The 16,219-nt window shown below is 36.3% G+C and overlaps 1 protein-coding gene across 6 annotated transcripts in view; it reads left to right on the forward strand.

Annotated features, from left to right (window-relative positions):
- Window positions 1-16,219, forward strand: part of SNTG1 (syntrophin gamma 1) — a 918,312-nt gene that overhangs the window by 564,185 nt on the left and 337,908 nt on the right. For 4 of the 6 annotated variants that reach the window (XM_089335218.1, XM_089335217.1, XM_089335216.1 and 1 more), the window contains one exon: window positions 7,043-7,177. The exons of the other annotated variants lie outside the window; for them this stretch is intronic. In XM_089335218.1, coding sequence (XP_089191344.1) covers window positions 7,043-7,177 — 135 coding nt within the window. The remainder of the gene's footprint in view (window positions 1-7,042; window positions 7,178-16,219) is intronic. 6 annotated transcript variants of the gene reach the window in all.

The following is a 16,219-nucleotide window of genomic DNA, read 5'->3' on the forward strand; positions in this document are numbered from 1 at the left end:
TCTATGCTACCTCTTTTTAAATTATATTACAGCTTTTTCATTTACAAGATCGCTCTTGTGCAATATTGAATACTGTAAAGTCAGAGTGTGTAACTCATCATCTTTTTAACTCAGCACTTACTTGGGCACTTCAGTATATTAAAGAAAAAAAACTCTTTAATGTATTTAATTTTTTGCACCAAAATAAATATATTTTAATTACATTTTTAGAAAACTCATATCTTTTCATATATTATTCTTTTAGAAGTTTTGTATTCTAACATTAAGATTTAATTCTGTGTCACTTGTACTTTTAATTGCACACTCAAATTTGCATGTAGCAAGTCTTTTTTTCCATCAAAGTGTTGTCTTATGTATTTAGCAGTAAGGAATTCATTGAAACTGAATAGATATTTGCTCGAATAATAAGCCTATAGGACACATGAGATTCTTGTTGTGTTTAACAAATGCTTTGTATTGGACTTCACAGTATGATAGAAGATTCCCTAAACTTATTTTATTTAAAACAAATCTTTTAATGTATTGTTTTGAGATGTCTATCAAATTCTATTTAAGGTTCATAAGATCTGTTTTACAATCGTAATACCATAGTGATCATTCACCTTGTAGGAGCTGGTTGTTGTTCTCTTGCAACAAGCCCTTAAAGAGTATCATTTTAGTCTTTCCCTAGGACGGATAGAACTGCCATAAGCTGTGCTATCCTAGCATCCATGTATAGTCCACATCCTGGCTGGATTGAAAGAATACAGATACCCTGAAAATGAACAAAGTGTTCTGAAAAATGACCAAAGTCAAAGAATTAGCCTGAAATTTACAGCCTTGAAACATTTAAGTGTACAGGAACCAGAAAGCTAATTGGGCCTTTCATTTTGCACTTGAGGAAATTGAGAATTTTTTATGAAATTCTGAGTGCCATTTAGTTAATTAGTCAAAATCAAGCATATGTGTAGCTTGGGACTCCTAATTCTAAGTTCCAACCACATTCTAAGACACTACTTTGTTGGAAATTACGTAATAGTCCAAGATACATTAAATAAGACTTGGCTCTCTTGACTACTAATAAGGAAAATGATCAAAGTCTCTTTTCCATATCCATCAGGCAGACCAAGGCAGAATATTAGCATGAGATGACAGAAAGACTTTTTGCAAAGGAACAGAGAAGCCTGTCCAAACAACTGTCATTTGAAAGCACCTTCAATATATAATAAAGATTCTTTTTAAAAGAAATTCCCACTTAGTGTTTAAAAAACTTTCTGCTCTTAAAAACACAATGTCAGAATTCTTTAAAAGAAATTTGGATTTAAAAATCTAGCAAGAAACAATTATGAAGGTAAAGACTTTCAGAAAATGCAACTTGGGCAAATAACAAAATATATTGTTAGATGAAAAAGTGTCCCAACAGTCTGATATCATTACTGATTTTCTCTGCTCTTTGAGTGTCATAAAAATAAATCCATGCGTTTAAATAAGTCAATATGAGTTCTTTTATTTAGCTTTTCCTCAGATTTAACTTACACATTTGTCTTCCTTAAAATTAATCCACATATTTGTACTGACTGTGAAAACATATTTTCTCTACATTTTACATTAAAGACTATAATCCATAAATACATAATTTAATCTAGCTATTCATAGAAAGACACAATCTATGACTTTGATCTAATCACTATTTTTACAGAAATGTTTATTTATTTATTTGAAAGGCTGAGTGAAAGAGAGAGGATAAAGAGAGAGAAAAAGAGAGAGAAAGAGGGAGAGAGAAAGAGGGAGGGAGGTAGAGAGAGAATATTCCATTTTCTGGTTCACTGTCCAAATGGCCACAACAGCCGGGGTTGAGCCAGGCTAAAGCCACGAACCTGAAACTCCATCTGTGTTTCCCACATGAATGGAAGAGCCCAAGTTCTTAGACCATCTTCTGCTGCCTCCCCAGGCAAAGTAGCAGAGAGCTGGATCAGGAGAAGCTGGGGCCCAAACTGGTGCTTTTATAGAGGATGCCAGCATTGTAAGAGGATGCCAGCATTATATTGTGGTTAATAATTCTTATTATGAGACAGACTAATAATTCACTGTTGAAATCTTCTTGTGATGACAAGATACAAGAATATTAAAAATGAGATATGGAACTAAGTATTGCTGAAACCACTACAAGTGGTGTCAACAAGACTTGTGCTGGGAAGTCAAAAGTGGTTAGAATTCAGTTAAGGTAATCCTTAAAAACACTCTGCCTGAAACAGCATTTAGTGGATCATGCTGCATCGTAGCACAGTGTAATTGCTGCTTACCGAAAACAATGGTTTACAAAACAAATTTAATTGCATTTGGAGACCAAAATATAAAAATAGTGAGGACACCTGCAAGAGTACTTGCAGTTCGCATTATGTTCTCTGCCTGGTTTCTGGTAATGTGTTGCTTCTTACGTCTGATATTGTGAATGTTACATTTCAAAATGAAAACACAGACATAGATTCACAAAAACATATTTTGATTCTGTGAAAGATTGGATCATAAATTTAAAACCTCTTGACTTTTAACTAGAAAATTGGTGATAGTCTACTTTTTAAAGTTCCATATATGGTAACACGTTTAAACATTTATAAAATTTTAATAAGTTGAATGTGAGATTTGTTTAAGCAAATCAATAACCACATCTTTATTGATTGGCAGAAAACATAAGCAATGACTAGAATTTTAAAAGTATTTCTTTTTAAGTAATTAAAAATACAAATATTTAATGATTCCTTCAAACAAATAGACTCCAGTGAAGACTTCTGTACAATCTAGGTGCTAGATAGAATCATACATCTGACACAGGAAAACAAAATTTGATATACATCACTTGTTTGGAATAATCCTTTTAAAATTTTGACTTTAAAGTATATTTTAATTCATACAGCACAATTTTTTTTTTCATTTATGGGCAGTACATACACAGTCAACAAAGTTTGGAGACAAATATTTGCTATGTGAATAAAGATGTCATAAATATATCCTAAAATTTGGGGCAAATAATCATATAGGTGATATCAATTTTCAAGTAATTGAGGTACACAGATCTGTGAAGACTTTGAATTTGGTGCTGTTTAAGGGGCATCCTGTAATCCTGCCTCCCATTTTTAAGCCCTGAAACACTGCATGGGGAAGTGTAGATCAAGCCTCTTCCCTACTAGCAGTGTCTTCTGTTCATGTAGCATGCTAGAAAGAAAGTTCATCTACAAATTCCCAAGAAGCTAGGTCAAGATGCTGTGGTTCTTCTTCAGAATTAGGAAAGTTTGTTCTTAAAATTTTCATATATTTATTTGAAAGGCAGAAAGAGATAGGCAGGGAAACTGACACACACAAAGTTATACAGGGAGGTGTGGGAGCACCTTTGCCTGCCATGATTAGGGCTGTGGCAGAGCAAAGTCCAGGAGCAGGGAACTCAGCTAGGTCTCCAACAGGGGTGCAGGGATGTAATGACCTGGCCCATTACCTGCTGCCTCCCAGTGTCTGCACTGGCAGGAAGCTAGAATCAGAAGCAGAGCCTTGTGTGCATCCCAGGTACCCTGAGGCAGACATATGGACCTGTTTTTTAAACAGAGTCTTAGAGGTTAGGGCAAACTCTCACACGTAGGAGAGAGTCTTGACCAACATGCTCTCTGGTGAAAGATGCCACACTGTGACATGCATATGAACGATTGCTGGAGGCTTCCCAGCATGAACCTGAGATAACCTAGATCACTGGTCAAGAGCAGAAACTAGGCCCAGCTGTTCCATTTCCATTGGCTGTGGCTACATCCCAGTCCTCTGCCCCCTGCTGTCTTGGAAATGCTTGCCCTTGGTTATTGAGGAATAGGGCAGTGAATCTTTCTTGGCACAGAGTGAACACAACTGGTTTTTAAATAGAAAACATGTGAAACAGGCGACCACATGTCTATGGTGAGGATCTCATCCAGCCAGGCCCCTCCTTGTGAGTGCTCCTGCCATCTGCACCTGCCATCTTTCCTCATGACCTGAAGCAGCTCTGACTAACACAGCTGGCTTCCAGCCCTGATAATTTCTGCTCAAATAACAACAATATTTTAATTCTTCCATTTCCTTTGCATCTTCTACTATGCCATATTTAGGAGGCATGCATGAATGCCCATCATTTCATTTCTCTCATTTCTGCAGGTCCTCTGCTTTAGTGACTTGTCAAGCCCCAGACACACTATACAGGCAGCCCCTCCCCGTCCTCTGCTGTCATACCTCCCCTCTCGTCTGTGCCTCCCAGGTTTAGCACTGAGGATGTGCCTCCTGCTCTGTCCTCTTCCTGCACCCCAGGAGTTGTGCATTTTCATGCTACCACATCTCTTCTCACTTCTTACTCTTGATTAAGTGGCTTTTGTCTTCTCTAGTCATTGTCTTTTTCTTTTTTTTCAATACCAGCCATGCATGTTTTTCTTCCACATTTATCCTGTAACACCCCCTTGCCCCCAAGAATATCTAAGCATTTTCTCATTGCTGCTACCATGTCAGCTACCATATTGCCTCATATATATATATGTATATATATATGTGTATATATATATATACTTTTAAAATGAGTAGGCATACTCTGAGGTTGAGAGTGTTGTCTCCTTAATGTCTCATCCTCTGTTAATGTTCTACAGTACTGGTACAGGCAATGAATGTATGAGTTTTTCAATGTATTTTTATGTGTGCCAGGTAAATTTTCATTGTAGAATATATGTAACACCTATAACCCCCAGAAAATGTATTTTCCTGTCTATTTGTTCTTTGCTCTGTTTGCTCTTTTTACCAAGCAACAATTTATTGGTGTGTGTGTGTGTGTGTGTGTGTGTTCCATTCGACCAAAATGCTGTGTTATTCTTTCTGTTTTATAACTCTGGACCTCCAAGGACTGACAAGTGAGCTCAAAGTCTGCAATATGTTTTGAAGACAATTCTCTAATAACTAGGGAACATTTTACACAATACTTGAGTGAATGCTAGGTTTGTCCATATCAGAAATGTGATGAGAAAGCCTCCTAGCATCATGTTAGTTCCTCGACTTTCCCTGGATGCTCTTTTATAGCACTTTGATGTGTAACTATCATGTATTTCTGGGCTTTCTCTCATCCTGAAGTTGAAACAGTGCATTATTTGTGACTATGAGCTCTGCCATCGGACTTCTGGGGGAAAATTGGTTCAAAACATATTGTACCTTGAAAAATCAGCAAGCGTGCTCAGTTAAGATCTCTTGGTTTTGATGTCAAATTTCCTATCTTTCTCTCCTCACAATGCCCATTGGTGTCCGCAGTGTTGGCCCCTAGCCAAGACTACATTGTGAACAGGAGATTTCCCATGCTAAAATGTAGAGAAATGATGCTCCATATTAAAGAAGTATAATTTGCTTGTGCTGAAATATTTTGTCCTCTGGACATATCCATTTGACTTATACTCTAGAATAGATTAATCGGTATGATTTACTGAGCACCTGCTGTGTGCCTCTGCCATAGATGAGGATGGAATGCTGCCCTTGCTGCTGAACACCTTTCTGTTTTTGCCTAAAAGGACATCATAACTCTTAGATAATAATTACAGACTAATATGAGAGTGTGTGTATAGTGGAAGGCAATATGGTACAGTGTAGCTCACAAGATAAAGCAGGTTACAGAAAGAATGATCTCCAAAGCTCCAGTATCTAAATATATTCCCATCAACATAGATTCATATAAAGAAACAAGCTTATAGCCATCCCCATGGAAATGTATATTTCAAGCATTATTTTCTTGAGATACTGTATTACTTAATACTGAGGATAAAATGACATAGCTTTGTATTTGTTCATTCAGTGAAGAATGGCTCCATAATTATTGCATGTAAATGTCATCTCCAAAGTAGTGATTGTTCCTTTGAGTTTTTGTGGTAATAAGAGCCAGAGATTATGTTCTATCTCAAAGGAATTTTGTTTGTATTGGTGGCAAGTGGGAATGTTAGGTGTGCTTATACAGGAGAAAATTTATATTATCCCGGTAATATTATAGTTCCAACATGCTCTAACAATGGCAAGATTCATGGGCCTGTAAAAAATGACTTAATACAAACTCAGGAATCTTCATAGCCTGTTTTCATAATTCCCAAGGATATAAGAAAAAAATATTGATATAAGTAATAAGTGTGCTAACTTAGGTAGTTTGCTTACCTCCTCATCATTCCCTCATTGATACAAAGCATGGGTGTGCATTCATGTGTATGTGTGCATGCATGTGTGTTCACGTGTTTGTATGCATATGTATGCTTGTGGGTATGTGCACACATTTGCATGCATGTGATGTGTGTTCCTGTGTATGTGCATGACTGTAATCTTGTGAGTTCATGTGTATGTGTTGTCATATGCATGGTGTGTGTATTCATGTGCATTTATTTAATGTGCATACATGTATGCATGTATGCATTCATGAGAGTTGGTGACTAGGAATAATGAAATAGTGGCAATTAGTGTAGATATTAACCTTTCATTACTAACATTAATAACAGAGACAAAAATTAGACTTGGTGGTTGCCTCTGCTGGGGAGAGGTGGTGTGGAGAAATGGGGAGAATGTATTTCCTTTTGCAGAGATGGAAATACTCTAAAATTGATGGTAGTAAGGATTGCAGTTTTTCATATATACTAAAAAACACAAAAAGCACAATTTAAAGGGTTGAATTGCATGGAATGTGAATTATATCTCAACAAAACTGTTGCAGTTTCATTTAGTTTTAAATTTTAACAAGGCTTTCATTATTTTTTGAATATACGACATATGTCACACCCCAATGCTATTAATCTTTCTGTGAGTTTTCTGACACAGCGTCTGTTATTTGAGAGTCACTATACTGGAAATGGTTCTTTTTTCTCTGCATTACTCCATTGTGTGTTAAATTTCAGACTCATCAGAATGCAGTTTCCCCTGCTCCAAAATATTGTGCACCATATTTTGTTGTAAATAGATGGTAACATTATAACATATGAACTAAGTACGCTTTCTTTTCTCTGTTTTGCTTTCTTTCTTCCTCTTCTCTCTCTCTCTCTATCTGAAGACAAAGACAGGGATTTGTTTGCTGCAGGATGGTAATCAAGAGCCTTTCAAAGTCCGGCTGCACCTAGCCAAAGATATTTTGATGATCCAGGAGCAGGATGTGATATGTGTGTCTGGTGAGCCTTTCTATTCCGGTGTAAGTAGCTTTTCCTTCTGTCGAAGTGTTTGGTTTTAACCTTTTGTTCATAAGCAGGTTTATCCACAGGAAATTCTCAATATATTTTTCTTTTATTTCAGAACATAGTCAATGGTCCTGCCTGTCATTTTTGTTCACATCACTATGAGTGGAATGCCTCTGCATGAGGACCTGGCCTGGGTCCACACACATCCCCTAGGGTCCATCTCCCGCTTGGTATCTGTTGACCCCTTGCAGCCATAACGCGATAGGATGATTATGAGAAAGTGCATCCTACCTTTGCACATACAGATTTCCTGAGAGTCCTGCATGGCAGTGCTTCCTGCCCTGTCTTCATCTTGCATGACTCTGAACTATTGGAGGTGGTGCTGTGGTGGCGCCTGTCTCAGGGTCACAGGAGCAGGAGCTTATAGGTCATGGTCACTGCACTCTGCATGAATGCTTTTCCCCTGGGCTTTTGCCTGAGGGAAAAGTCGACCTCTTTGATAGAATCATGCCTGAATCGTAGCATGTTCTCTCCAGTGCTCTCACACCCACTAAGAATTTATGCTCCTGAAAGTTCAGCCTCAAAAAGTCATACATTATCACACAAATCTGCTTGGTCTGCATCCTAGCACCTGAGTGCAGCTGTATAAGACATCTGTAGGTGAGATTTGATATAATTCAACAAAAGGAATTTTATCAAAGAACATGATAATTTATTGACTTTATCATTCATTCTGTAGTATCTCAAAAGATATCATCAACATTGTTGCCATATGTAATCTTAGAAGGAAATTACAGAAAGTACCCAACAGTCTTCTTCCTGACTTCCCCAGACAGCTGTAGCTTTTTAGCATGGCAATCCAATTTGTGCCTTATTAACAGACTTACCTGGGAGGGTTTTCTTGGTAGTATATAGTGCTGAACTTGAATTTTCACATCACTTCTGGCTAACACCCCATGGGAGTTGCACAAGGTCCTAAATCAATAGGCCTTTTCCAACTAAAGATAATGGACATTTTGCAGACTGTTAACTATTCTTTTGTCACAGACCATTTAAATCATCTTGAATCATGAGCCTGGATGTCAAGGCTGATTAAACTGTTCCCATGCAGTTGCCCTTTCTTCCCTTTGGTTAATAACAGAATAGCAGTGTAGCAGTCGATTTCTTTCTTTTTTTTCAGTGATGAGGTATGATTCATAACTCTGTGTAATAAATATATTATGCACATATAATTACTATATATCCTTAATCAAAAATTATAATTGAAAAAATACAACATTGCAATGCCAAAATAAAGCTATTGATTTTAAATTTTGCTGTCAAAATATCTAATACAAATACAGGCTGTTTTAAAAAGTTCATGGAAAATAGAATTAAAATCTAATTTTATTTTGATGGAAAATTTTTTGAATTTCATGTATCAACGAGATCCTCAAAATGCTCATGAAAATGCCTGTTATGATAAAATGATGCATATATTTACATCAAAAATGAACATATTTAATTCTGTTTTTCCATGGACTTTATGAGTTGTCCTCACAGACTTGATCTTACTTTCAAGGATAGTTGTGCATACACATAAAGCTCAGAACATTTGGAAGGATTCAGACAGAGTTAAGAAGAAGCACCCTCCATAGCAACACATTTTAAAAGCATCTGACAAAGTTTCGCACTAACTCATAAAAAATATTTTCCTCAAAATATGAATAATGTTTATCTGATAACAAATATGAGTGCTCCTCACTAACATTATAGCCAGCATTGAATATTTATTTGAGAGTGAGAAGTCAAAAATCATCACTTGATTCACTTCTGCTAGATATTGTTCTTTCAAAAAAAGTTTATTAACTTATTTAAGAGAGAGAGAGACAGGAAGACAGAGGATCAGAGAGACAGAGAGCTCACACCTGTTATGTCACTCTCCAAGCAGCCAGGGCTGGTCCTGCCAAAGCAGGAACTCAATCCGCGTCTCTTACATAACTGTCGGGGACCTTACTACTTAAACCATCACTTGCTGCCTCTCAAGGGGTGTGTTAGCAAGAAACTGGAATTGGGAACACAGTGGATTTTGGACCCAGACATTCTGATTCAGGATGTGGGCATCCCAGTTGGAGGTTTAATTGTTAGATCAAATGCTTGCCCCTTTGCTGTTCTGTTATAGCAGTCATAAGTAGTCCACAATTATAATGGAAGAGGCAAGATTGTTTATAGATGTTATGATATTATAAACAGAAAATCTTAAGAAATCACAAAACTAGAAGAGAATGCTAATTCAACCAGGTTTCTGGAAATAAGAATAATATCCAAAGTTAATTGTATTTCTGTAACTAGCAACAAGTAAGGGAAATGAAATAAACATGTAATTCAAAACACATAAAATACTGTAGAAATAAACTTAACAAAAGATAATTAAGGCCTCTACCATAAAAACTACAAAATTATGATGAGAAAAATTAAAAAGAAATAAACGAACGGAGAAAAATAACAAGATCATGAATTGTAGAATAAATAATGATGAGTTGTTGCATTTCTCAAAATACTGCAAACTAGTAAAAGCACCAATATGGTTTTGTGTGTGTGTATATATATATATATATATATATAAAATCTATAGGAAAGTAAAAAGAACTTGCAATAGTCAAAACAATATTTAATAAGGAGAATAAAGTTCAAATGTTCATACTTCCTAACTTCAGAAAAAACCTATAAAATTATAATAATAAACAGTGTGATGTTGTCACAAATATGAACATATGAATCAAGAGAACATTACAGATGGATAGTTCCGAAATAGATCCACAGTTTTATAACCCAGTGAGACCTTTTTTTTGACTTGTAGTAAAATATATTATAAAAATAAATTTATCATAAGTCAATTGTAAATGCACAGTTCAGCGGTACCAAGTACATTTGCATTGTTGTATAATTATCACCATTTCCACTTTGTGAATTTTTATTGTCCCATACTGAAACTCTGTATCTAATAAATGATAATTATGCTTGCTCCTCCTCCCTTAGCTCCTAGTAACTACTGGTCTACTTTCTGTCTATTTGTATTGACTATAATAGGTAACTCCTGTAAGTGGAATCACATAATATTTAACTTCAGTGTCTGGCTTATTTCACTTAGTGTAATAGCTCCAAGAATTTGCCATGTTGAAGCATGTATCCAAATTTCATGACTTTTGAAGGCTGAGTAATATTCCTAGATATTTGTATTACATATTATCCACTCATCCAACAGTGGACTTTTGAGTTATCACCACATTTGTTCTCTATGAAAAAACATTACCATTAGCATGAATATAGAAACATTTGAATCACTACATTCAATTATTTTTTCATATACACACAAAAGTAGAATTGCTAAAGAAAGTCTTGTTTAATGTTTGAGGAACCACCATACTTCTGTCATAGTGGCTGTAACATCTTATATTTCAACTGCAATCCTCAAGGTTTCAAATTCTTCCACATCCCTGTCAAACCCATTGCCTTATGTGTCCTTGATAATATCTATTAAAATTGATACAAGGTTGAATTTTCATCTCCCAATAGATTTGTAATGTTGAGCATTGTTTAATATGCTTATTTATCATTTGCATATACCCTCTGGAAAAAAGGTATATTCATTTTTTTGCCCATGTCTGAATTGGGTTCTTTATTTTTTGATGTGGAGTTTTTTATAAACTTGGATAGCAATCTCTTATCAGCTTTGCGACTTCAAAATATCTTCTCCCAACCTGTAGTTTGCCTTATTACTCTGTTGATAGTGTCCTTTATACACAGAACTTTTTACTTCTAATGCAATTGTCTATTTTTTCTTTTGTTGTCTGTACCTTTGTGTCATGTCTAATAAACCATTGCAAAATCCAATATCAAGACTCATTTCCCCTATTTTATTCTAAGAGTTAATGGCTTTAGTGTGCACTTGTAGATTTTTCAATGCATTTTAGTTAATTTCTTTTTATGGTGTTAGGTAGGGATGTAACTTTAGTCTTTACATCTGTGTGTCCAATGTCCTGATACCATTTTTTCTGGGAATCCTTGCCAAAACACTATTTACTGTATGTGTAAGAGTATAGTTCTTAACCCTGTGTTATAGATCATTGGTCTATATATTTTTTGCTCAGCCAGTAATATGCTTTTTTTTACTGTAACTATATAGCAAAATTTAAAACAGGAAGTATGTGGCATTCAGCTTTGTACTTTTTCAGGGTTATTATGGCTTGCTGGAGTTCCTGGAGTTTCCATATGAATTTCAGAACTTTTTTTCTATTTCTGTAAAAAATATTATTGGGGATTTGAAATGGATTTCATTTAATGTGTGGATCACTATGGTAGCATGGTTATTTTATCTATATTAAGCTTCACAACTCATGAATTAGGCAAATATTTTCATTAATGTATGTGTTTTAAAATTTTTCCATTATATTATTTTTTAGGGTACAGGCCTTTCATATTCTTAACTATGTTAATTTTTAATAATATCTTCTTAGATGACATCATATAATTAATTTTTTTACATTTTTGAATTGGTCATTTTTAGTGTATAGGATCATAATAAATTTTTGAATGCTGATTCTGTTTCCTCTTATATTGTTTGTTTTTCAGTATTTCAAATATATATGATCATTTCTTCTGTGAACAAAGATAATTTTAGTCATTCTTTTCTTATTTGGATGCATTGTATTTCATTTTCTTAGTAATTATGTGGGCTAGGAATTTTAGTCCTATGTTGAATAGAAATGGCAAGAGTGGACATACTTGTCTTTCTCTTAATCTGAGAAGTTTTCAGTCATTCACTTTTTTTTTTTTTTCAGGCAGAGTTAGACAGTGAGAGAGAGAGACACACACACAGAGAAAGGTCTTCCTTCCATTGGTTCACCCCACAAATGTCCGCTATGGCTGGCACTGTGCCGATCTGAAGCCAAGAGGCAGGTGCTTCCTCCTGGTCTCCCATGCGGGTGCAGGGCCCAAGCACTTGGGCCATCCTCCACTGCCTTCCCAGGCCACAGCAGAGAGCTGGACTGGAAGAGGAGCAACCGGGACTGAATCCGGTGCCCCAACCGGGACTAGAACCTGGGGTGCTGGCGCCACAGGCGGAAGATTAGCCAAGTGAGCCATGGTGCCGGCCAGTCATTCCCTTTTGAATCTGAAGCTTGCTATAGGTTTTTCATATATTATTTTTACTATGATGAGGTAGTTTCCTTCTCTTTCTAGGTATTTAAGTATTGAATTTTTTCAGTATTGGGTGCAGAAATTTGTCAAATACTTTATCTGAGATAGTCCTGTATTCTTGTTTTAATTTTTTTCTCTGCTCAGCTTCTTGCTTTCCTTTACCTGTAATTGCCTCCTGGGACCATTCTAATACAAAAAATACTACCATCCCATTCTGTACCTGTGGGAATCCAACCTACAAGAAGGAATGTAGTACACTACACTCTTGGACATCAGATTTTCTCTGGAAGAACTCCGCTTGTCTGATTTTTAAAACTTATCACACTGATAGAGGACCTCAGACCACTCTGCTTGGAAAAAAAGCGATCCTCTTTGAACTTGGCCTTCATGATGCACCGTCCTTATATTAACAGGATGCATTGCCAGTGTGCTTTTCCTACAGTGATAGCTTCACTTGTTATTTATAGGATGTGTTTGAGAGGGTAGGATATCAGGACAAACAAATGCAGCTTTTGAAAGCAGAAAGACCATCTAAGTATTTATAATAAAAAGAGTGTTGACAAACATTCTGAATAAGTTAGTGAAAAGCTAAGGTGTTCTAAGGCAGGATGGATGTTAGGTTAAAGCCTTCAGACAAGTCTGTGAACATGTTATCTGGGAGAAATGCTGTGAAGCCCTGATTGGAGAATCGGGAAATAGTCCAATGAGACTAATGACAGGAATTCTTATCAGGAGATTTACTCACTAGGTTGAAGGAGGAGAAATGAAACTCCAATCTGCTGAATCTTCTAGGAAAGTATACAATATCGCAGGTTTCCTATACTCCACAAAAGAATGAAGTTGCTATTTATATTCCCAAAACCTTCCCATTAGCCAAAGGCTGCTATTGGGATTGTCAACACCTGATTCTCACAGTCTGCCCAGCTCAGGCTGAGAGAAAGCATTGAGATTCAGCGGTGACAGTGGGAGAAGTCCAGGGCTGGGAAGCTAGTGCTGGACCTGATTATGTATGTACACTAGAACCATAGATGGTAGAGGAGGTACAGGACCTGGCATCAACCTACTAACCAAGGAGGGAAAAAAAACAGTGGAGTGAGGCACAAGGTACAAGAAGGAGCAATTTGAGAACACAAGGCAAGCAAGGGTCTGAACATCAAGTTAGTAGACTAGCTACCACCCAGGCATCCATGCTATGCAATCATCTTAGCCCCTTGTTCTGAAGTCATGGTAGGGCTTTTTCAGATGCAGGCATCCAGAATGGAACATTCATGGTAAGTGTGCAATGTGGGACATCTGTGAAGAGGTAGGGTATCAGTGCCGACAATGAAGGGACTACTGGAAGAGGTTTATTTCATGAACATGAGTCTAGAGTTAGGAAGCAACATTGTGCAGCAAGCAGTCAAAGGATTAACAAATCTGATGGACTGTAGTAGCAAATGAATGTAGAGTTGAGCTTCCAGCACGCCATCAATGTGAGTTCATAATGATGGTGACTCAACAGTGACCTCAATCAGGGGAATTTATACCTTCTCAGCACTTCATGCCTCTAGGATTTGAAGGTTCACAAAAAACAAACAAACAAACAAAAAAACTCAAGTAATCTGAAAGGTATGGGGAGGTGTGGCAAAGGAAAAATATTTTGGCATGTTTAATAAATGTGACACTTTTATTCTAGTTAATGCAGCTAAATGCAGCTAATCCTATAAACACTCATCATTTAGAAAGGTTTATAAGCATTTCCACTTTCCAGAGTCAGCTAGTGAGGAACTACCAATATATCCAATGCGTTTACTGTGATTTATGCCAACAAAATGGCTGAAGATTTTGTCCCAATTCCTAGTATTAGCTATTTGTCAGGAACATTGCATGATTTTTTTCAGAGATTGTATGATTGAAGTTTTAGCATTGAATTCATATCCAATAAAATGGTTTTCATCTAGGATAATGGAGAAATAGTAACAAAATATAGACAGCAATTATTCAAGATCTTTAGGTACAGACAGTAGAGTGACTACTGATCAGAATGATACATAGCACTTGTCAGATAGAAAAACTACAGCATGAGTTAACATAAAAGGAAGTGATCATCCTGCTTTGGGGCTCAGAAATGAAACATCCAGTCCCTGTCATCCCTCTGAATGATTTGCCAAAGTCAGAGATATCCATGACTGTCCTAGTGACATTGTCCCTTCAACATGCTCTGAAAGAAGATTAAATTTAGCTTATGCTAGTTTTAAATATTGACAGAAATATTTTAGAAGCCAATGGGCCTTCTAAATCCATATAAGATGGGTATATTTTTCAGCTCAGAGACACCAGTTTCATAAATGTTGCTAGTAAAAGATAAGAAAACCTTGGAGATTAATTTTAAACACTGCAGAACTACCAAATAGGGCATCAGTACCACCACTCCCTCAGCAGAGTACTGACAGGCATTAATAAACTATATAATCAACACAGCTACTTCCTCAAGTTTTCCTTGGGATAGAAACCATGCAATTAGCAATCCCACCAGTGAAACTTAACTTCCCTCACATAACATTAAAGGAGCATGATGCTGACATTATTCGCCTTGGAGTTCCTGCAAACTCCTGCATGAGTGTGACCAGTTGTGCTTTTATTTCATGTTGCCATATCACAGAGAGAGTCATTCATAGAAATATATCAGCAAAGAAATTGGAGTCTGTGCAAACACACACATGCACAACATACAAATCATATGTATTTTTCAAACTTTAAAAAGAAGTTCTCTTGTGCTAGTGATTATTGTTTTTAGGTTTTTCAGTGAAATTGTATTCTTTGCTTATTCTATATTCTAAAAAATATTTAATTGACAAGATTATATAAATATTATATATATAGTCAACCATTACTAAACAATATATGCCTTCTGAGAAATGCATCATTAGACAGTTTTGTTGTAGCGTGACCATAGTGAGCATACTTACAGAAATTAACACTGTCTGAGGTAATCTTAAGGAAAACTGTAGCATATGTGGTCCCTTCCTGATTTACATGTCTTTAGGGGCCAAATGCTACATTCAAGATGTAAATGACTTTATATATATTATTATTTTCACAATCCAATTAATTTGAAAATCGATCTCCCCCCAAACTGTACGTTAGACCCAAGATGCAATTTTTTTATAATTGAAAATGTATACCCTTTGGCTAGCAGGGTCCCACCTCCTCCACTTTGCACTTCCTGGAAACCACAATTCTACTCTCTCATCCATTATATTATCCAGGAGAGTGAGATTAAGTGGCATTTCTCTTCCGGTATTTGATTTACTCCCCTTGGCATAATGTCTTCCATGTTCATCTATGCTGGCACAAATGGCAGAATTTTCTCTTTTTTATGGCTGAATAATATTCCATCATGTATATCCATTTCATGTTTGCTTTATCTGTTTACCAACTAATGGACATCTAGGTTGTATTCCAAAAAAATTGATCCATTCTAATAAGTACTTTTGATTTATACAAATATGCTTTAAAGACAAAAACATATGGAAGTAAATTATCTTGTATCTTTCATTATAGGCATTGATATTAATGTTTAAAGGATACAAACGTGGGTTGTGCAACTAGTTAAATCACTGTATGGGGTGCCCACATCCTATACTGGAGTGTCAGCTTGTGTCCAGGCTACCTGACTTCCAATAAAATTCCCTGCTGTTGCTTCCTGAGACTTAGCAGATGATGGTTTAGTTGTTCGAATCCTGCTCACCCAAGTAAGAGACCCAGAAGGAGTTTCTACTCCTGGCTTCAGTCTGTTCCAGTCCTGGCAGCTATTGTGATATTTGGAAAGTGAATCAGTAGATGAAAGAGCTCTCTCTTGCTCTAATTTTCAAGTAAAATACATAAATTAATGCAAA

The sequence above is a fragment of the Oryctolagus cuniculus genome, chromosome 6 (genome assembly GCF_051225735.1).
Source record: "Oryctolagus cuniculus isolate XC-2025 breed Fujian yellow rabbit chromosome 6, ASM5122573v1, whole genome shotgun sequence".
Classification (NCBI taxonomy): domain Eukaryota; kingdom Metazoa; phylum Chordata; class Mammalia; order Lagomorpha; family Leporidae; genus Oryctolagus; species Oryctolagus cuniculus.